Source organism: Camelus dromedarius, chromosome 9 (assembly GCF_036321535.1).
Source record: "Camelus dromedarius isolate mCamDro1 chromosome 9, mCamDro1.pat, whole genome shotgun sequence".
Taxonomy (NCBI): Eukaryota; Metazoa; Chordata; class Mammalia; order Artiodactyla; family Camelidae; genus Camelus; species Camelus dromedarius.
Window position 1 is genome coordinate 20,661,543 of NC_087444.1, and position 23,035 is coordinate 20,684,577.

Genomic DNA, 23,035 nt, shown 5'->3' on the forward strand with positions numbered 1-23,035 from the left:
ATCTTTTAAAAACCTTAATAAAAATGAGAAAAAAATAAAAAAAACTTAAAACCTGTGAATAATCAATAACAGGAGATCAAAACCAAGAGAATTAAAAATGAAATTAGGTGGGTTTTTATAAATAATAATAAACAGATTTTAAATGAAAAATTTTAAAGGGATTAAAACTGTAAACATATACAATTGTTTAAAAAGTAAAGATTAAAAAGGTAATAGAAAATATAACAGATATAAAAAAGATTAAAAAAAAAAATGTGTCCTCCTGGAGACTGCACTCTTAATGGTTTTATCGAGAAGTCTTTCTGTTTTCACCCTGTTTCAAACTCAGCTTGCTGTTTCCAGAGGCCCTCCGGGGGTGCCCTCCTCTCTGCTGCTCCCAGTGCCTGTCAGCAATAAGATCGCGCCCCCTCCCAGCACTGGGTCAGGTGTTGCTCTCCTTCGCTGTGGGCAGGTGGGTCACTCCACCTCCCGATGCCACAGTCAGATGCTGCGCTGGGGGGAGGGAAGTGGGTGGGTCGCGGCCCCTCCCAGCACCACAGGCGCTGCGTTCCTGCCAGGAAGGCAGTGGCTGCCCGCCCTCTCCCTGCGCCGGTCACTATGCTGCTCTATGCAGCAGCCCGCTCCGCCTCCGGTCGGCGCTCCGTAGGCGGGCTCGGGGAAGACTGCAGAACGGCCCCACTGCTCGTTCCAAAACTCAGCTCCCTGTTTGTCTTAGCCACGCAAGTTCTCTGAGGTACCAGGGCAGAAAGATCCTATCTGCCTCGGGCTGTAAACAAGTCTCAGCTCTGCCTAGGAGGTTGCGGAGGCCCCGGTGCGGATTCAGGGCTCGGCCCCGCCCCCGCCCCCGCCCCGGCGCTGCGCACAGGAGGAGATGGCGGCTGTGGCCGCGCCCCACCTCTCTTCTCCCGAGAAGCACCAGTAATGGCGCCTCGGGTCTGAGGAGACAAAGGCTATGGCGCCCCTCCCCCAGGACACACCAGCAGTGTTGCTTTGCTTTTTTTTCCCGTAACTTATGGGGAGCCCAGGCTGTTCTGCTCTGTATCCCCTCCCAGCCACAACACACAGCCCCCCTCAGTTCCCCGGGGCTGCCTCAGTGCAGCCGCCCCAGGCCTCCGCCCGGCTCGGGCGGCCTGTCCCGGCCCCAGCCGCCGGCCCACATCTCGGGCTGCGTGTCACAGGGGCCCTTTGTGCCCGTTTAACTTAGTTCTGTCGGTCAAGGGGTGCTCCGTACAGATCCGAGCCTCGGAGGCTCCCCCTCCGTCCCCGGCCTCTCCATTGGAGAGGGAGGTTCAGCGAACGAGCGCTAATCCTCCTTTGCCGCTCCCTCCCCTCGGGACCAGTCCCACACTGTTTTGCTTTTTCTTCTTTCTTTTTTCCTTTTCTCCTACCAGATTTTTGGTGTCTTTGTCTTTCAATGTTCTGTCGGAGTTCAGCAGGTGCTCTGGTTGGCTCAGTGGGTCCGCAGATGTGAGTCTTGGTGTGTTTGTGGGAGAGAGTGAGCTACGAGCGTCCTTCTACTCCGCCATCTTGCTTCTCTCTCATCTGTTTACTATTATACCCCAAGTGCCCAGAACAGTGCCTAGCACATAGTAAGGCACTCAGTAAACGTGTTGAATGAAAAGATGGATGGATGGATGGATGGATGGATGGATGGATAGCTGGATGGATCAATGGGTGAATGACTTCACTGCTGAATGGATGAATTGGTTTTCCTTCTCTTCTTATATATATATATATATCACACAATGGAAAAAGATGAAATCTTGCCATATGCAACAACACGGATGGACCTTGAGGGTACTGCATAAGTGAAGAAAGAAAATCAGGTGAAGAAAGAAAATATCCTATGATTTCACTCATGTGTGGACTTTTAAAAATAGAAAACAAAACAAACAAAAACCAAAATAAATGAATATAAACCAAACCAAGCAAAAATAAACACATAAATACGGAGAACAGAGTAATGGTTACCAGAGGGGAAAGGCTGGGGGAGTGGGGAGGGCCATACAGTTAAAAGGGATCAACTGTGTGGTGAAGGATGGAAACTAAATTTTTGGTGGTGACATACTAATGTTTACAGAAGTAGAAATACAATATTGTACACATGAAATTTATATAATATTATAAACCAATGTTACCTCAATAAAAAACAAATTTTTAAAAATAAAAATAAAAAAATAAAGGCACAAGAGGTGAGGTGATGTCAGGAGGCTGGTGAGGGAGGTGGTTTTGACTGGGGCCCTTGTCAGCGATTCCCTAATCAAGACACAGGGGCCTGCTGCTTTGATTGCTAGTACTCCCTTTGCACAAAAGGGTCTTGGAATAGAAGATCTTGAGCAAGAAAAAGATCAAGAAGAGGAAGAGCCTAGAGGAAGAGGAAGGGCTTTTTTCTTATTCTGTAGGCATCAGACGTTAACACAGGCAGCCTGGGCAAGCCACGCATTTGGCCACTTTGCTCTCACTTCCGCCATCATCCACCACTTCCGTTCCGACCAGAAGACCGGGTACCTCCCAAGATGGCGAGCACCACAACCCCTGGCAGGGCACTGAGCTGCAGCCAGGCCTCCCGCTGCATGGTCCCTGCAGCCAGCGCCATGCTTCCCTGGGCTCCTGTTCAAATCTGACACTGGGTAGGGGGTTTAAAACTAAGGGTACTAAGGGTGGATTTTAGGAGACACCCCTGTGTCACAGAAAAGCATCTGAGTGGAGGCCAAGATTTTGGGGCTCCTGTTTCTGGTTCTTTTGCTGAACTAGCTGTGAGTGCTTGGTCCAGTTACCTTCCCTCTCTGTGCCTCGGTTTACTCAACTAATGAGACCTCCGAGGACCCCTCCAGCTTTAAGTCGAGGAGGTAGAATTCAGCATAGTATCTGGTCCCTTTGCTACGTGGTCAACGTGAGTGGTTGAAAGCAAGCCCTCTCTCTAGAGAACACCTGAATTAAGGATAGACTCCTTCTTTGAGTAAACAGGAAACTTGGAAAAAAGTTTTAGAGGGCTCCCAACTATAGGTGGGAAATTAACCACACACATCTATCTTCTCAGTATGGCTTGGCGGTCAACAGCCTCTGGGGTTCCGCCTGGGCTTGAATCCTGCTTCTGCCGCTTTTAACTGGCTGACCTTTGATCAGTGCCTGTCAGTTTCTTATCTGTGAAACAAGGAGAGTGACAGTGCCTGCCTGTCCCTTGGACAGGGCTGCCAGTGGAGGCAGAGTCCTTGGGGAGTAGCGCCAGGGGATGCAGAGATGGGTATGACCAGAACACAAGGCTGAGGGCTGCGGGTGTAGAGCAGATTGTTGACGGTGGAAAGGAGGCTCCAACGGACACCCCTGGAATGGAACGAGGAGCGGGGCAGGGAGCACGGGGCAGTGTAGGAATGGGAGTGCAGAAGAAGGCAGATGACCAGGGGACGTGTACACTGGGCAGAGTGTGCCTAAGGGTGGCGGGGGGAGAAACACAACGGGACACTCTGTCTCAAGATTCTAAATTCAACTCTGGTTTAAGGGGCTTTCAGACACTCACTAGCTAGTGTCTGAAGCTAGTTCTTTGCTCAGACTTTCAAACAGAAAGTTGCTTTGTGACCTGGTAACTTTTGGCCCCGGGTAGAGTAGGGGAAATGTAGTCAAGAGTCCTGAGAGGAAGGAAGTTCCCTATATAGACGTTCAGCATCCGAAGAGCTGAACAAAGGCTGAGGAGCTGACGGGGGAGGGATGGGACGCCAGACCACTCCTCTAATTCCTTAGTCCTTTTTTTTTTATAATAATAGTTTTATTAGAACATAATTTATGTACCATACTGTCCACCCGCTTAAAGTATACAGTTTTAGTCTGTTTACAGTTGTACAATGACTACAATTAATTTTAGAACATTTTCACCCCAGTCACTCCCTCCCCGCATCCAACATCCCCCTCCCAGCCCTACTCTGGTAATTTTGTATAAATAAAAATTATATACTATGTCATCTCTTTAGATTGGCTTCTTTCACTTAGCATGTTTTCAAGGTTCATCCATGCTGTAGTGTGTATCAGACCTTCATTACTTTTTATACTGAATACTATGCCACTATATGGATAGACTGCATTTTTTTATGTATCTGCTCATCCGTGGATGGATGTTTGGATTATTTCCACTGTTTGGCTGTTGTGAATACTGACCGATGAACATCCGTGTACAGGCCTTTGGGTGGACGCACATGTTTATTTCTCATGGATATATACCAAGGAGTGGAACTCCTGGGTCACGTGGTGGTACTTCCTTCCTTCTTTGCACACACTTCCATTTTAGGACTTGGTAAACTCGCCACAAGTGCTCACAGGCCTCCTTGCCCTGTCACACCATGTGTTTTTTTCATCGCACACACCCTGCAGAACCTAGTGTCTAGAAAGCACTAAACAAATGTGGGGGGCCCTCCATGGTGTCAGATGATGCTGACAGGCAAAGTAAGATAAGGTCTGAGGAGTGCCCATTGGATGTTAGAATGAGGGGGTCATCACTAAGCTTGGCAAGTAGTAGGGGGTGAAAGCCTGACCAAAGTGTGTCCAAAAGAGAATGGGGATGCAGAGAGGGTATAGCTTAAGTGATGGGGAGCATGCTTAGCATGCATGAGGTCCTGGGTTCAATCCCCAGCACCTTCTCCAAAAATAAATAAATAGGTAAACCTAATTACCCCCCCAAAAAATTAAAAAATTTAAAAAATTACAAAAAGAAAAAGAATGGGGAGAGGGAATCAGGAAAAGGAAGTACAGATCATTCTTCTGAGGGACCTTTTATAAAATATAGCAGAAAAATGAGATAAGAGCTGGGTGCAAAAGTGCAAAGAAGAGTATTTTGGGTTTTGCTACAATGAGGTATCACCTCACACCAGTCAGAATGTCCATCATTAAAAAGTCCACAAACAATAAATGCTGGAGAGGGTACGGAGAAAAGGGAACCCTCCTACACTGCTGGTGGGAATGTAGTTTGGTGTAGCCATTATGGAAAACAGTATGGAGATTCCGTAAAAAACTAAAAATAGACTTACCCTATGATCCAGCAATACCATTCTTGGGCATATATCTGGAGGGAACTCTAATTTGAAGACACCTGCACCCCAATGTTCATAGCAGCACTGTTTATAATAGCCAAGACATAGAAACAAACTAAATGTCTATCAACAGATGACTGGATAAAGAAGTTGTGATATATTTATACAATGGAATACTACTCAGCCATGAAAAAACATCATTTACAGCAACATTGATGGACCTGGAGATCATCATACTAAGTGAAGTAAGCCAGACAGAGGAAGAAAAATACAATATGTTATTACTCATATGTGGACTCTAAAAAAAAAAAGACACTAATGAACTCAATTACAAAACAGATACAGAGTCACAGACATAGAAAACAATTTTATGGTTACCAGAGAAAAAGGGAGTGGGAAAGGATAAATTTGGGAGTCTGAGATTTTTAAATGATAACCATTATACATAAAAATAGATTAAAAAAACAAATTTCTTCTGTATAACACAGGGCACTATATTTAATATCTTACAATAATCTTTAATGAAAAAGAATATATGTGTGAATATGTATGACTGAAACATTATGCTGTACACTGGAAATTGACACGACATCGTAAACTGACTATATACTTCATGGTTTTTGAAGCTATGAGAAAAAGCATGTTTGCATAATGCTATAGAAAGGTAAAAGCTGATGGGGAGAGAGGTGGGCAAAGACAAAAGTGAGGTCTTTAAGCAGATGAGGGGAGATGTGATCCTGTGAATAAGCTGTGTGAATGCTTCATCCCCTAAAATTCGTATGTTGAAACCCTAACCCCCCATGTGACTATGGAGATAAGGTCTGTGAGGAGGTTCAATGAGGCCATAAAGGTGGGGACCCAATCCAGTAGAGCTGGTGTCCGGATAAGAGAAAGAGACACCTGCCACGCAAGGACACAGCCAGCCAGAAGAGCCCTCACTGGGAACCACACTGGTGGCACCTTGATCTTCCTAACCAGTAGCATGGGGAGAAATAAATTTCTGTTTTTAAGCCACCCAGTCTATGGTATTATGCTATACCCTGAGCAGACTAAGACAAGAGGAGTGAGTGGTTTGGGAGGAAGGAGCAAGGAAGAGTCCAGCCGCAGTAACGGGGAGAGTGAAGCCGTGGGTGCCCATGCAGCTGGGGTGGAGGTGTGCGGGACAAGGGCTTTCTTCAGTGCTTTTGTTTTTTCCCAGTGATATGGGGAGCCAGGTGAGCGGCTGAGAGTGAGGACACAGGGTTGCAGATCTAAGAAGAGCCATGAGGAGGCTGTGAACAGACCAGGGCCCTGCAATGAGGACACCTGAGAAACACCGTGATTCCATTTGAGGTTTGCAGTTGTTGAAGTGAAACTGATCAGCCTGGTGGTGTGTTTCTCCAGGATGTTCCGCAGTTTGGATGCAGGGAGGGAAATGGTAGAGGAGACTGTAACCGTGGCTGGGGTTTGGCCAAGTGAGAGGATAGTGAGTGAGGATAGAGGAGTGATTACACCGATGAGCTCCCACTGGAGGCCCCAGGCTGTGAGGCAGACGAGGGATCAAAGCAGCCGAGGGTCAGGGAAGAGGCAGGATGGCCGGCGTGCAGGTCCTGGTAGGGTGGCAGGAGTTTGGGAGTCAGGGCCCTCAAGGCTGTGGTGTGGAAGACTGTGAGCAGAGAGGGAATGCTTGTAACTGAGACAGTGAGGGGCTGCGGGTATTGGTGAGGAAAAGGTCAGAGCCGGGCCAGGGCAGGGATGGGAAAGGGAGGAGATGAGATCCCTGGGGGAGACCATGCCAGGATATTGGATTTGTAGGTTTTGAAAACACTCAGATTCTGAAAGGAGCGGTGCTAAGAGACAGTGATTTCCACCTGGTGCTAGAAGCTTCACGGCACGAGACACCCAACAGTTAGAGTGTGGAAAACGGCTATCAGGTGGTGGCAATCTGCTGTTGGAAGGAGCAGTGCTCTGGAAGCAGAGTAGAGCCGGGAGGACACACCCCCCCCCAAATCGCCCCATCTAGGCCCAGTGTACAAGGCGCACAGAGGAGGAGCTTCCCCTTGAGAGGGCTGCGGGAGGCGGTGTCCTCAGGGAGAGCCAGAAAGCGGACCTTCGACCTTTGTAGAAGAGGATGCTGGAAATTTTACTCTTGTTGGATGGGGTCCAAGAGGGCCAGGGAGAACATACGCGGACCAAAGTCTGGAAGATAAACGCTGTTCTGGGAGTCCTGGGCTCCCTCTAGGGCCTGGAATAAAGGGTTTGCTAAGATTAGTCGAAGACACGCCGATGGGAAGCTAAGCCGCCTGGAGGTGGGGGAGAAGCTGGATCTTCCCAGTTCTCAGGGCTCCGGGCCGGCCTCCCTCTTGCCGATGGCTGTGGGGAGCCTGGATGCAGCTGTCTTACCACCGCTGTGCACACATCCACCTGGGAGGGAAGAAAAACATCTCCTCTTTCAGGCCGAAGACTCTCACTCGACAGGAATTCCACAGAGGGCTCCGGCTCTGGGATCTCGGGTTTACACGATGACTGCTCAGGGGATAGCCGGGGCAATTCACCTCTTTCTCCAGGAGAGGCCGCTGTTCTGCGCTTGCGCATGACCTTACAGTTTTGACAGCGTTCCCTGCTGTTGACCCGCCAATGTGACGGCTCACCAACATGATAAACTAAGTGGGTTAAGAGGTCTTAATGAGACAAGCCTCCCTGTGCCACCCAGTTTATACACCTGCACTTGGACGGTGGTGATGTGGTCTTTTCAAAAGAAACAAAAGAACCCTCCTGTTCTTGCCTCCTGTCAACAGCCATGGACCCAATCTCCCTCACTAACTACTGATCCTGCAATGAATTCTTTTTCCTCTAAAACAAAAGAGAAATCAAGAATAGATTTCAGTACAAAGCCGTCACCTCATTCTATTTTATTTTTCCAAATTATGAAAAAAGAGCTAAGCTAATCACTTATGTACATACTTACATTTATTTACAAAGATTTAGGTCTCTCCAAACACAATATACAATAAAAAAAAATTTGAGAGACAAGACAGCATCCAGTCACAGTCAGTGTTGATGGTAGAGTAGAAATGAATGCTTAGCATTTGTTAGTTGTCATTTCTTCTGTACAACATTGCTTCTTATGAAGGATCTATTCAAGTGAGGCTTCCACAGTTTCCTGAAGGATAACGTAATACTTGAATGGTAAATCAGAGCCCTTCTCAAAGTTATTAAAATAACTTAGTTCCCAGCCACTTGATTTTGTCTTCTGTTACCAAAGAACCAATGCTATGAAATAAATGTCTCAGATTAGTATAAAGTGAGGTCAATCTCGGTTGCAGTCTGAGTCTTAATTACCCTCCCATTCTTATGTGGGTAGCCTTTTGTGATACACACATCAAAAGCAAGGGTGCTAGGGAGCAGAGAGGGAGGGAGACTGTTCTTGGGCACTCGTGGGCTGGCAGCTGGAGTTCCACCAGAAGCGTTGTCTTCAGTGCACAGCAGTAATTATTAGTCCCATCTCCTCACACCAAGTTAGCCTTTGAGTGTAACTGAAATTTCCAAGTAACAGAGCTGAACCTGTAAGACCCGTATGTAAACTGTCACCCCTTCTAAGAGTTATTTCCTTCTTTGCCACATGAATCTCCTTGGGGATAGTTTTCTTCCCACCTCAGTTTCTCTTCCTGTTTAGTCACCTCTTTGGTGACGACAGAACACTCTTGGGAAGCTCAGAGGAAATCAGTGCAAACACCGAGTTACAGCCTTGCCTGAGCAAGTCCCTTCAAACTGAGATTCCATTTCGTGGCTTTTTGTCTTCCCCACTGCCTGTATTTCCACAGACCAGATCAGACCAGAGTTCCCAAACTACCTGCATTCCTTTGGTAAAAGGAGTTTATGAAAATTCAGTGCTGGAGTCACAGAGGTGAGGTAAAGGAAAGCAAACAGGAGTTTTCCTTCTTAAGAACCTCGTACAACATGAAAAGGGGTGCTGTGGACTTTTGAGGGGGATAAAGTGGGCAGCGCTGCTCCAATGCTCCGGCAGGCACAGTTCTCTGCAGGGCAGCCCCCCCTGGGGATTTGCACCCCCCCGTCCCCCCACCCCCTCCCTAGGGGTCCTCTCACCCACTCCCACAGCCAGGTTCATCCACTGCCAAAGGATCAGGTCTGCATCTCAGCTCTCCTTTGGGCTGAGACCACTTGCAAATCTTTCTTCCCAGAGAAATGGGGGACTCTGCTCCCTTTTTCATTCGACTGACTTTGTGATCTGCTTCCCAGACATTTGTATGAAACAGGATAATGACCAGCTCTCCCAGAAGCTGTCTAAACTGAACTGTCTCGGTGAGAGGTGTAATAGCATGTCCGTCTTCCCTCAGGTATCTGTTCTCTGCTTGGTTGTCCTCAGATATTTTTAACTGGGTTTAAGTTCTTCCTGATACTTTCCTCATGGAGATGTGACAATTTTGCATCTCTTCCTGGTTATGCTTGTCCCCTCCCCAACTCCTTCCCCAATCCCTGCCCCTCCATCATATCTATAACTCTTTAACAGTTGAGTTTCGGGAGCCCCCCCGCTGCAGCCACAGTGGGCTCTTTAAATCTAAAAGGTATCTGAGAAAACGTGAATTCTGCAATCAAGGGGGAGTTGACTTCATATGAAAGTTCAGCTGTTTCTACATAGGCCAATCTGCAGTGTCGAACTATTATAGAAATACGAGTGAGCCCCTACTCGAGATTTGCTGAAGAAAATGCGATGTATAAAATATCAATTATTTGTTTTTCTATGAAAATGTGTTCTGTTAAGAAAACACACACACAAAGGAAACACAGAAAGTATAAAATCTGAATAACAAACAAAAATACACTGAGAAAAGTAAGCACACAGAGCCCCACGCTATGTAGGTTTCTCCCCAGGATGTTACCTTAAGATGTTAGTTTTATCTTCCTAGACTCATCATCCCAGAACCATGTTTTTCATGCAAATCTCTCCTGCTCCAGAACCAACAATGGCTCCCTATTCCAATATCACCCCATTTTAATGCCTCTGACTTCCAAAGATCTTCTTGCAAATGTTGTCTCTTTTGCCAGTTCTTCAATCTGATGCCGAAGCAGCAGCTGCTGGTAACTGTGTCTGGATCCTGTTTTTGTTCATGATATGGGCCCGGCTCGGACCTTGGCTCCTGAAGTGAACCCAACCTGTGTACAGTTTTCCTGGGATGGGAGAAGGAGGGAGTATATTGTGGCAGTTAACAGGATAGCCCCTGGAGTCTGGCGACCTAGTTATGAATTTTAGCTCTACCACTTATTAACAATGTGACTTGACTTTTCTGAGTCACACATTCACTGTCTCTAAGCCTGCTGTAATGATACCCCCATGCAAGGCTCATCGAGAGGGTTCAGTGAGAAGTGTATGGAAAGTGGCCAGCCCAGTGCCAGACAACCAGTTGGTGCTTAATGAACTGCGGTTAGCACATCTCCTGATGTTACTTATTACTGTTCAAGGCAACTGACAGATAAGTAGAACCTGGCTCCCCGAGAAGCAGACCTTCTCCGTCAGGGCTGTTCTGTGCCTAGTACACGATACACCATGTACCCACTGTGCAGTCCACAGGATCCTTACCTAGTTCTGTGTGTTCATGTGCTGACCACGACGTACCAGAAAACCTACAAATAAAGACATTTTCATCTCAATTAAAGAACAGAAAAGAAGCTGAAATCTGGAGTTGCTGGCGAGAAGCCTAAACCAGGGAAATTCTAAAGTACAGCCCTGTGGAGCTGGCATTTCCTACTCTCCTAAATGTAAATGCTTACATCAAACTGGCTACAGAGTTGGGCCAAAGAGTTGTTCAAAAATTGGTTGTCCAATGACAGAAAAACAAAAACTACTGACGAAATGTTTTTTTCTATAGCAGCTTGTGCGTAAAGCTAAGGATGAAGGGTGCCTAGAACGGTCTGGACCAGCACTGCCTGATAGGAATAGAGTGTGAGCCACGTAAGTAATTTGAAATGTTTAGTAGCCACATTACCAAGTAAAAAGAAATGGGTAAAATTAATTCTTAATATATTTTACTTATTAGCTCAACATATTAAAAATATGATTTTAACATATAACCAATATAAATATTATTAATGAGATACTTTATAGTCCTTTTTTTTTTAACTAAGTCTTATAAATCTGGTGTCTTTTTTTTACTGACGGCGTGTCTCACTTTGGACTCCCACATTTCAAGGATTCAAGAGCCACCTGTGACCTGTGGCTACCATTCAGCACAGCACCGGTTTGGATTTTAAGATACGGTCCCACACGTTTGCATCAGTTTCCTCCCCATCAGAGGCATCAGCTCTAACCTGTAGCCATGTTAATGGTCCAGCCTCTGTGTCCACAGGCTTGACTGAGCTCTAAAAGTGTTTGTCAACTACAGCCAGTAGTGGGAGGTGTTTATATTCAACTCTTTCCCCTTCTGAAGGCTCCCTGTCAAATGCCTCACCTTCCAATTACTGGCTTTAGGGGTGAGGTACTTGCTGAACCTTTTTTTTTTTTAGAACAATTCTTTTTCAGGCGCTACCAGTACTGACCACTGGATTAAGTTTCCCTCCACTGAATAAATCTTTTTTTTTTTTTTAATTAGACCAACCAGCTGTTCGGAGTTATATGGGTACTCAGTGCTACTTTTCTTCGGTTCAGGAGTTCTGGTGGTAAACCCCCAGGAAAACACTCAGTGGAAAATTATTTTCATTTCTGAGGACTAATCTGTTAAGGAGATGATTAACTATAATACTGCTCTTTGGAGATTAAAAATAACTTTTTTAAATGAACACTTGAGCTCCCAAAATATTTTATTTATTGGTAATGATGCCCTAAAACTTTCTTCAGCTGATTTTTTTTTTTAAATAAGTTTAGAGGAGAGTCAACTGACTGATAATCTATTACTTAGGGATCTTTGTGGTATTTGCAAGCTATAATATGGAAATGGTACCCTCAGGAAATCACAGTCTACTGCTAATATCCCAAAATAGTCTAGGGCAGTACTGACCAACAGAACTTTCTGCGAGGATAGAATTGTTCTGTTTGGTCTAACATGGTAACAACTAGCCATCTGTAACCACTGAGCACTTGAAATGTGGCTAGTGCAAACTGAGGAACTACATTTTAAATTTAATTTAATTTAATTTTATATTTTAAATCACTACACGTGGCGAGTACCCACTGTATGGAACAGTGCAAGTCTAGGGAAACTGAAATCTCATTTGTGAACTTGATTCGAGACATGAGTATGAAACGCCACGGACCCTGGATGCCATCACCTTGGAGAAAGCTTACTCTTCAACCTCACGAATTTCCTTTTGGTTTCTGTCACCGGGACAGAACATGCTGGGACCAGGTCACCAGTTCTCCAAGGCATATGGATTGCTTTCTGGGTTGGCCCAAGATCTCAGGGGACTGAGGAAGGCTCAGGAAGGCAATACAGGTAATCTCAGGTCATTTATACCCACTCCAGGTCACCCAACTCAACAAAAGCTCCATCCTACCTGGATCTCCTTCTGGGCTATGGGTCATAGAAATTATAAGCATGGCAGTAAGAGGTCTTTTGCAAAATCTGGCTTGAAGACCAGAAGTATAACTATCTGTTGAAGTGGACCACAGACAGGGGGCTGGGGAACAGTCCCAGGTACACCTGGCTGTGTTCCAACTCCTGTAAAGCTCTCTAGGGCTCGAGGATTCATTCTTCCTTAAGATAATTCGGAATCTTGGGGAACCTGACACACTCAGCAACCCCAGACAATAAGTAGAACGAAAAAGGTTTTGTTTCTTTCGAAATGTCTAAAATTTCAAACTTTGTTTTCATCTTCACACTAATCACTTCCTGGCCTTTGAAAAAACAACTCAGGTTTGCAAACTTTTTCTTTTTAAAGAAAATACGCGATGGGGTGGGGAGGCTACTGCTCAGTGGTAGAGTGCATCCTGAGCATGCACGGGGTCATTGGTTCAATCCCCAGTACCTCCATTAAATAAATAAATAAATAAACAAACAAACAAACAAACAAACCTATTACCCCCACCTCCCCCACATAAAAAGAAAGAAAGAAAAAAGAAAGCTTTAAAAACAAGAAAGAAAGTATACATACATTTAAAAAATAGCACAGCAACTAAAACTGCTGGCAGTATTGCGAAAAGCGCGTATCTGTGCCTTGTATTATCTGGAAAAAAAAAAAGAAAGAAGAAATATAATTAGCTGAATGGACCAAAACTGCAATACAGTTGATCCTCCTTATTTGCAGATTCCGTATTTGCAGATTACCAACTTACTAACATTTCTTTGTTATTCCCCGAACCAGTACACCCAGCCCTTTCACAGTCATGCGTGGAAGGGGCAACAGAATGGTGGAAACCGCGGTGCACGATACACACGTTCCAGATGCTGGAGTCCCCAGGACTCAGGCCCAGTACACCTCTCTCCGACAACTGCTCTCTCCAAGTGATCACGTCTAGTCCCAAGGCTTTATTTAAATGCCTCCTCTACTCTGATTATGCCCAAATTTATATCTCCAGCCCTGACCGTTCACTAGAAACCTAGACTCACAAGTCAAAGTGCCTTATTTGATGTCTCCATTTGGATCTAATAGGAAACTCAAACATGTCCCATATTTGTGTATTTCCTCTACACACCTGCTGTTCCCCTGCTTTCCAGTCTCAACAAACAGTAACACGATTCATTCTGTCGCTTGGGCCAGCAGTCTAGGAGTCATTTGATGTTTCTTACTAGACACCCTTTTTCCCGACTCAAACCACTAGAAAATCCTCTTGGTTCTATTTTCAAAATGTATCCTAACCCGAACCACTTCTCCCAGCTCTGCTGCTATCACCCTAGTCTCAGACACCATGCGCTCTTGCTTAGACTAAGAGTTTCCAAATTAGGTGCACACACACCAGGGAGTACATAAGATGACCAATTAGGTGCAAAAAAAAAAAAACCCCTCTATTTATATTTACTGTTCATGTCATTCTTCAACTTCTTTAAAATTTGGTATATGTTTTAAAATTGTACAGTATATTCATTTTGTAGTGCACTGTGGTTGAAGCATCTCTTGTTCCCCAATAATCAATCTCTCCTTTTAACTCCGGTAATAAAATCCCTGTGTTTAACCTGGGCATGTGGCCAGCCAGCTAAGGAGGGGACTTCCCAGCCTCCCTCAGCTAGACGTGGCCATGAACTCAGGCTGGTCCAGGGAATATGAGTGGAAGTGATACATGCCACATGCAGTCTTTAAAGGGGAGGACCAGATTCTATCCCTCCCCTTGCCCCTTTCCACTTGCTAGGAAACAATTAGAGATGCGAACCCCTGTTTGACTCCAGACAGCGCACTTTTTAAGCTATAAACGTTTGAGTATACCTTTCCAAAAGATAAGGATTCTTGGTAAAAGATAACCATGCCATTAACATACTTAAAAATGAATTGTGTTCAACATAATCAAATATGCAGTCACTGTTTAAATTGCTATTTTTTACTTTTTTCGTTTAAATCATAACTAAATAAGGTCCATATATTGTAATTAGTTGATATGTTTCTTAAATCTCTTTAAGTCCTCCCAATCACCTCTCTTTTTTTTCCCCTTACAATTTATTTATTGAAGAAAACTGGTCTTTGGTCCTACAGAAATCCCCATAGTCTGTGGTAAGATTTAACATGATATGGTTTTCGGAAGCCAATTCCTGCGAATCAATTCAAAGTTTTTTTTCCTTAATCTGATTTATTTTGAGACATATGAAGAGTCAAGATGGTGTCATGGAAGAAAACCACAGAAACTGGAAGACTTCAATTTCAATTCTATTTCCATGACTTCAGTGATCTTGAAGTCACCCCACCTGGCTGAACCTGTCTCTCTACTCATAAAAAGTAAACAACTCCTGTCTGACCAGTCTAGAATGGTGGTGATGAGAACCAACTGGGACTGTTATGTGGAAGGTTTGCCGAAGGGCAGCAGGTTAGTCAGTCTGCTTTACTGTGCTTCATAGATAAAGCATTAGAAAGTCTGAATAAAAAAAAATCAACACTTGAAAAGTAAATGCCAATATGTAACTGTTACTCCTTCATGGATTTGTACCTGTTGGGGCACATGCAACTCCCTAGAAAAGGAGTTAAAAATCATCATGGGAAAAAGAGACCCAAGACTTTATTGTTGAAAAGAACCATTAAGATCATCAAGTTCAGGCCACAGATTTATAGAAAAGAAAAATGTCTTCCCACATTTGGTTAATGGAGAAGTGTGTCCACATTACTCTAGGATTTACAGGACTTGAGAACTATCTAAGCAATGTTTCTCAAACTTGCAAAATCTACCACGTAATGTGAACTATTGACGTGGGGGGAAAATGTAAAAGAAAGATGAATCGCAATTATTTAATAACAGAAAAGGTTTGTTTGTAAATTAATAACACTTATTTCCTATCAATGATAGGGATGCTATTGTGACGATCTTTTCTCAGGGTATCAGTGGGGAAGAGCATCTCCCCTGGGCATTCAATTCCAAGCGCAAAGGTTAAATGAAAACCGTACAAGGGCAAAACGCTTGAGAATCTTACAACATTCCATATAATTCTATAGAGGATCTTAGTCAGAAGTAAGTTCCTTCAAGTGGTTTGCCTCTTTGAACACTTGAACATCTTGGAACCTGAACGCTCTTTTCAAGATTTCAACTCGTTTGTTCATGCCGTGGATGGGATCTTCTTTCTCTCTGTCGAATACGTGCGCTGCACACATGTCAAAGCCACAAGCACACTAGTTTTGTTTCTTGTTGTTCTCACTGTAAAGCAACTATCTGCTAGCACATAAATTGCATTTCCACACTGTATGCTTTGGGTATTATGCAAAACCCAGTAAGTGGAATTAATAAAGGCATGTCTGCTCCCAGCATAATAACTGTCATTAACTTTGCAGCCATTTTTCAAATCTTCTTGGCAATCGTGCGACTAATACACATGGTGCCTCTTTGACTGACACCTCCATGGGTTTGGTCTTTTCTCTGTTTTTAGGGGCCAAATCTATCAATTACGAATTGGAAGTCATTTTGTACTTTTTCTGGAAATATTTGTGTTACCCAAGAAGGCACCCTGCTTTGTCTGAAAATGATAGCACAACCTAATGGCTTTAAGTTATTATCTGAAAAGTTTCAAAAAAGTACGACACATGGGAGACTTAGGAAGAATGGCTCAGGAATCAAAAAAAATTCGAGTGTTTTTATATACATTTGTTGAAAGAGGTCATTAAAAAAATGTGACTGCAAGTTTACTGGAGAACTGGACCCAGGCAATCGGAGGCTCCTCACCCCATCCTGTGCTTGGAATGTACGCTTTCTGGTCCTGCCACGGGAACTGTTGTCAAGGACGCAGCCTAGAGAGACTTTCAAGAGCTGAGAGGCCATCTGGGCGGTGCATGTGGCTGAACCCAGTGAAAGCCTCTATACAAAGATTCAGTGGGCAGAGACAGAGATGGACTGGTCCTGCAGCCCAAGACAAGCCTCATGAGGAAGCTGCCTGGCTGGTGAACACTTCCCCCTGCTCATGGGGGTGGCCTGCCTCTTCCTTCAGTCCCTCCTTGGTCTCCATAGACAGGGGCCAATTTACAAACCAACATCCTTGTATCTATTAATTGGCCCTTTTCTGTTTCCGTTGCTTGTCTAGAAAAGAAATTTCTTCACGGAATCACCCTATCCCAGTTCAGAGAGACCCACACTCTGTATTTGCCCTGGAATCCTGTTCACCCTACAAGTGTGATGTCACTCTGAAATACAATATTAACTATTTTCATCTCTTATGTTTTAATGAACCACTTTCGAATGACTGATCCTTCTGTCTGTAAACTGGGGATATAATGTAAAAAACAGATAACAAGAATTGTAAATTACAAACATACATGATACTTAAGCAACATAAAAGACCATAGCCGAGACAGATTGTCACGCTATTAACCAACTATTAGCCTAGACAAATGTTTCTTATGCACCTTCTTGTAGCAGATGGGCAACCTTGAAGAGCACAATGGTTATGAAGAGTATCAGAAGCACTATGGTGACTAATTAAGAGCATCGTCTCTGAAGCCAGATGGCCTGATTCCAAAACCAGTCTCTACCACTTACTGGCTGTTGACCTTGGGCAGCAAGTTAAATTCCCAACTCAGTCTCAGTTTCTCCTCATAAAATAAGGATAATTACCAGATCGTGTGGGGACGTAATTAATTAACATATGTTTCAGAGTGGTGCCTGACACAGAAAGTCCTGAAAAATGTTATCTTTATATCTAGAATGGAGTGTCTGGGAAAACAGTAATTCATTTTACGTTTCAAACTTGTGAAATGAACCTGAGCAACGACATCTGTGGTTCGAGATTCACCAACCACTGGTGGTCCAGGATCCCCACTGTAACACATACAGTCACTTACCACTTGGGGCGCAGGTTGACAAAGTGATGGATGACTTCTGTTTGAATAATGGATTGCTAACGACACACTGAACTTCCTGTGAAAGATCGCTGTCCTTCAGAACATATATATCAGATGGGTAGAAGCTGGAGCCGCTTGGACACGGCATGGTGGGAGGACACTCCCATGAGTACTGCAGGAGGTCTGCGTGCCTGCTGGGAGGCTCCAGTATCATGCACTGGAGCGTAATATTTCCATCGTTCAACATGCAGTTTACTGTCGGTAATGGAGGAAACTCTGAAAAAAAAAAAGTAATTCTTTTTAATTTTTCTTTAATGGAGAAGAATAGTATCTGGACTCTTTCTGTACAAATTCATGAAGACCTCCAACTTCCTCATGAGCTTGAAAAGACCACCTCTTGGAACACCAAGGGGAGAGAATTCTCTCCTCTTCTGGGTCAGATCTGTCTGCTCAAACTCAATGCAGACACAGGCCCCCAATCCCTTATCCTCAATCCCGAAATCCACTAAGTTCTGAAAGCAGGAAGATTTTTTTCACAAAGGTTTATTATCATATTTTACTAAGTATATTCACATGCAGGAGTATAGGGTGCCCCCTATAAATAAGTGGAGTGCTTCTTAACACACACAGAAGAAATAGTTTATACTACCTTCCTCAAATCTGAAAAAGATTGAATCCCAAAAGGCCCCTGATTTTGCAAAAGGTACTGTGGAGCTATACTGCGGGCTGGCCCTGCTCAGAGGTAGAGGAGGGCGTGGCCCATGTCCTACACCTGCCTGTCTTGAGGCCTTGCTCCCAGGTCTCCTCTAGGAAGCACCTCCTGCTGCCCAAGGCAGCTGGACGTGCAAGGATGGGTAAGACACTCACATGTCATGACCCGCCACTGTGGCCTCTAAAACCTCCATGCCAATTAGCTCATCCCATTAGTCACTGGTTTACTTATTAATTCATAGACCTTCTCACATCTCTCCTTTCCGCCAAAAGCTTATCATAAGAGATCTGAGAAAACGTAGAAATACATGAAATATACAAAAAATGGTCATGGCAGTGTTTGGATAATAAAAGTTCAATACAGTGTAAACATCTACTAAAAAGCATATTAAAGTTCATCAAGATGATGGGATACTATGCTGTCATTTAAAATGACATTTATTTTCTAAGACAAAGGAACACTTAAGCTCCAATGAATAATCTAAAAAATATAGGTGTTCAACTCACTTTGCCTCTATTTTGTCCTCTTAATTCTTTTTTTTTAATTGAAGTACAGTCAGTTACAATGTGTCAATTTCTGATGCACAGCACAATGTCCCAGCCATGCACATACATACATATATTTATTTTCATATTTTTTCATTAAAAGTTATTACAAGATATTGAGCATAGTTCCCTGTGCTATTCAGCAGAAACTTGAATTTTTTCTCACTCAGTGAAATAACACCCCAGCCTGCCTTGTTAGAAACCTGAGCCGCACATGACTTCTCTTTCTGCTTAGGGCTTCCTCAGTTTGAGGTTCAATCTAGCTCACATAATTTGTTACGTGAGCCCTTAAAGTTTTTTCTTTGTTAAAGGAACTCTTAGACACACACACACACACAAACACACACACACACACACACACACACACACAAGAGCGTATTCATTGCAGACCACCTGCTATCAGTAAGCAGGGTGACAAGTGGTGAGTCATGACGGGCACCACTAAGACTGTGTTCAAGAGAAAAGGCATAAAGAAGGTGAGGGGACGCTTGGAAGACCCAGGAGCCATGCTTCATGATTTGGCCAAGAACGAGTCCTGAGCAGAAATGACAGCTGAACCCAGTGCTCAAGTAGCAACTTGCAGCCTCTTCTAATAATCACTTCAGAAACCCATGGGCTCCTGGAAAACAACAGATAACCCTGATCAGTGTGATAATTCAAAATCACATTTGTACTTGGCCTTCAAAGAGAGGACATTCAGACACGTGCTACAACATGGACGAACCTTGAAGACATCATACCAAGTGAAATAAGCCAATCACAAAAGGACAAATCTTGTATGATTCCACTGACACAGGGTTCTTAGAGTGTTCAAGTTCTTGGAGACAGAAAATAGAACGGTGGTTGCCAGGGAACGGAGGGACGGGGGAATGGGAAGTTAGTGTTTGATGGGTACAGAGTTTCAGTTCGGAAGATGGAAAGTTTTGGAGATGGATGGTGGTGATGGTTGCACAATAACGTGAATGTATTTAATGCCACAGAACAGTAAACTTGCAAATGGTTAAAATGGTAGGTTCAATGTTAAGTATATTTTACCACAATAAAAAATGGAAATAAAAGAGAATTTTTAATCTTCTTTTTAAGCAGTAGAAACCTTTCTCTAAATTAAATCTTAAGCACAGACCAATATTCTTCAGAAGGATAATAAGTTGCTCTAGTGGGCTCAAAATTAGAGCCCGGACTCCTCTTCCCTCAGGCCCACCCTGCACACCACACGCCCACCACAGCCCCAGGCACTTCCAAGGAGCCACACGGGTCTCCAGCAGAGCTGAGAAAAACCTGTTCTAGGTACTGCTTGTACTTCTGTCTACGTCTGCAGCCAGGCTGGGCACTTCTCAGGGGCAGGAAACCGAACTTCGTGCTTCCTTGGACACATTCCCCAGCAGCACTTCTTAACTATTCACGCGAGTAAGGATCCCCCAGGGTGTGTGTTAAAATGCAGATTCCTGCCCTGCGCCCCGTCCCACGTGACTCTGACGTGGGTGCTCTGCGTGTTGTTGCAGATTCTAATTTACAATCTAGTTCAGCCCATGTCTAGGGTTTCATCAAACACTTTCTAAACTGGACAGAGGTGCACCACGAGGCCCTCAGATGTGCATCTTTGGAGGGTCAAGATTAGGCATTATTCACGTCTTAACCCCAGAACCCGACATAATATAAGACACATATTGGCTCCTTAGCAAAGAGAACCGATGTTGGATACATGGAGGGATGGATGGACAGATGGATATACTCTGGGAGACAATCTTCAAATTACTGTCTCCACTCCACAAAATGTAAATTCTTCAATCAGTTCACCTCCGAAAAGGAATGAAACAGTGGCCAAGGGCAGGGACTCAGGAGCCTGACTGCCTGGGTGCATACTCCAGCTCTGCCAAGAGCCACTTGACCCTGGGCAAGGTATCGAAGCCCCCTGCGCCCGGCCTAACTCTCCTGTGCGATAAGGAGACAAACAGGATCTACCTATGTGACTGATGCAGATGAAATGAGTTGACACAGATAATAATTCATGCACGAACTCGCAGGCAGCTCCTGGCACAGCGTAAGTGCTCCACAATGCTCGCTGTAATGGAGCCCAGGGCTAGCAGGGCGAGGCTCCCCAAAGGGTGTCCGATACCACAGGAAGAGTCACTGACCAGAGGCTGGGAGGCGTGAGCTCGTGCCCTGGCTTGCTGGGCGATTTCAAACCTCAGCTCTTTGTAGGAGCTGTTTGACTTTTAAGAACTCACCCAGCCCAGGCCTGGATGGAGAAACCCATTGATAAATCTGCCTCTCTTTCCTCTGTCAAAGGGAGTGCAGGACTTTATGAGGTCATTGTAAAGGTCAAGTGGAATGTGGACACCCTGGGAAGGGGAACATGTGGATGTACTAGAATTATCTTCCATGTTGTTAGAGCCCCAAGAACTGTACAGAAGCTCTTTCCAATGGTTTTGCTACAGCGCTGTCGTCAGGAAGCAACCCTGGAAGTACCTATCCTGCTCACCGAAAAGCAGGCAAACCTTTCTGTGGCATCTGGCTCAGAGCTTCTGCACCTCAGATCTTTCCGTCTGCAATCTTCATATTCTCTCGCTGCCCACGGGACTGAACACAGCCATAGCTAACGAGTATTAGGTGCATGTCTGCCTTCAGCAGCTGGCAAGAAATGTGCCCACTTCATCCCTGAGACAAGTCAGTCAATTTATAATTAATGAAGTCAGCTCACTGCTCTGTAAGAAATGAGGATTTCTTATACATATCTGATGACATTTGCATATTTCCATAAACTTTAATCCAAAGTCACATGCCAGCCCCGGCCATGTGAGGGCAGGGCAGTTAGTTCCACTCCCATAAACATTACCATCCTCCACACAATAAAAGCGGCAAGAGGATGGGGCAATTAAACGTTGATGGTGGAAATTTTCAGGGGACTTTCAGGGAAGGAGGAAAGCCAGATGTTCACTTATACAGAAGGACGTAGATGCCCCAAGCTTAGGAGGTGCCAGGAAAGCCCCTTGTCTAAAATATCCTTTCTGAAAGGGTCTGGTGTCTCCGGAAGATTATCAGTCTCATTACTTAAGTCTTAACATACCCTCAAGGAAGTGTGACTTACTCATTTCTTAAAAAAAAAAGAAGAAGAAGAAGAGGAAGAAGTATGACTAATGACTTTGACATTCAAATGTGGACTCTTGAGTCATTTTATATATTTTTATAACCAAAATCTGTATCTTACTGACTCTTTCTTGGAAGTTATCTTCTGATTCTTTCCTTTCCAAACATTTGCTACCAACACCCCTGTCTACCTGGATGATTACAGTAGCTTCTAACCTGGCACCTCCTCTCTCGAATCCACTGTAAATACCTACCACCTGATTAACCTTCCAAGGCACGACTCTGCTCCAGTATCAGATACAGTGGCTCAAACAGGACATGGAAAGCTCAGATTTGAACTGCTATATTGGACTCTGTCCTGCTCCACCTCCTGAAACCATCTTATGCACTTCGCCACCAGCTGAATCTTCCTAAAACACCCTTTCACGTAGAGGAAGTCAGCCTAGAACTACATCCACTTCTAGGATAAAGTAAGTGAAACTATGACCCAGTAGAAGTGAGAGATGGGTACAGGTTGAGTTGTGAATGCTGGGTGGCAGCACAGAGAAGGCAGCTATGAGGCAAGAGCATTACCAGGACATTTGAGAACAGCAAGGAGGCAGGGGGCGGGGATGCCACGTCACAGGGACCAGATCTCATACAGCCTTGTAGGCCACTGTGAAGATTTTAGCTTTAATGTAGAGTGGGATGGTGCCACTAGAAAGTTCTAAGCAAATGAGTGACATGATCTGATTTCTGTTTTAAGAAGATCACTCTGGCTTCTGTGTTTAAAATTAAAGTGTAGGGACAAAGGTAGGAGCTGGGAGACCAACTTGGAAGCTACTGCAATCCTCCAAAGGGGAATGAAGCAGTCCTGGATCAGCACTAGAGGAAGTGATGAGAGGTGGTCACATTCTGGTTATATTTTGAAGGGAGAACTAACACAATTTCCTGGTGGAGGGAATATGATGTTCAAGAGAGGTGTCAAGGACGAAATCAAGGTCCTAGCCTGAGCAACTGCAAGGATGGAGCCGCCATTAACCAAGAGGGGGAAGACTTTGGAAGGCACAGGTTTTAAGGGAAAGATCATGAGCTCATTTTGGGACATGTGGTATTTGAGAGGCCGGTTAGCTATCTGAATGGAGACAGAGTAGACAGAAAAGCACAGAAGGAGCTCAGTGAAGGTCTGGGTTAGAGCTCTAGATCTGTGCATTATCAGCATTGAGATGATATTTAAAGCCCTGACATGTGATGAGCCCACCCACTTGGGTGTGAATGCAGACAGAGAAGGGAAGCGT

The 23,035-nt window shown here is 44.5% G+C and overlaps 1 protein-coding gene across 4 annotated transcripts in view; it reads right to left on the reverse strand.

Annotated features, from left to right (window-relative positions):
* Positions 1–5,090: 5,090 nt before the first annotated feature.
* Positions 5,091–23,035, reverse strand: part of CD58 (CD58 molecule) — a 36,601-nt gene continuing 18,656 nt past the window's right edge. The window contains exons 3-7 of one of the 4 annotated variants that reach the window (XR_010382251.1): positions 17,415–17,690; positions 13,104–13,175; positions 10,597–10,640; positions 9,899–10,187; positions 7,895–8,160 (exon numbers count right to left, since the gene is read on the reverse strand). Coding sequence is in view for 3 of the 4 variants with exons in the window: in XM_031457889.2 (XP_031313749.2) it covers positions 10,597–10,640; positions 13,104–13,175; positions 17,415–17,690 (392 nt within the window). In the remaining variant the exon portion in view is untranslated. Of the gene's footprint in view, positions 7,243–7,894; positions 10,188–10,596; positions 10,641–13,103; positions 13,176–17,414; positions 17,691–23,035 lie in introns of those variants that run through there. The other 3 variants (XM_031457889.2, XM_031457888.2, XM_064488875.1) reach the window with 3 other exon arrangements.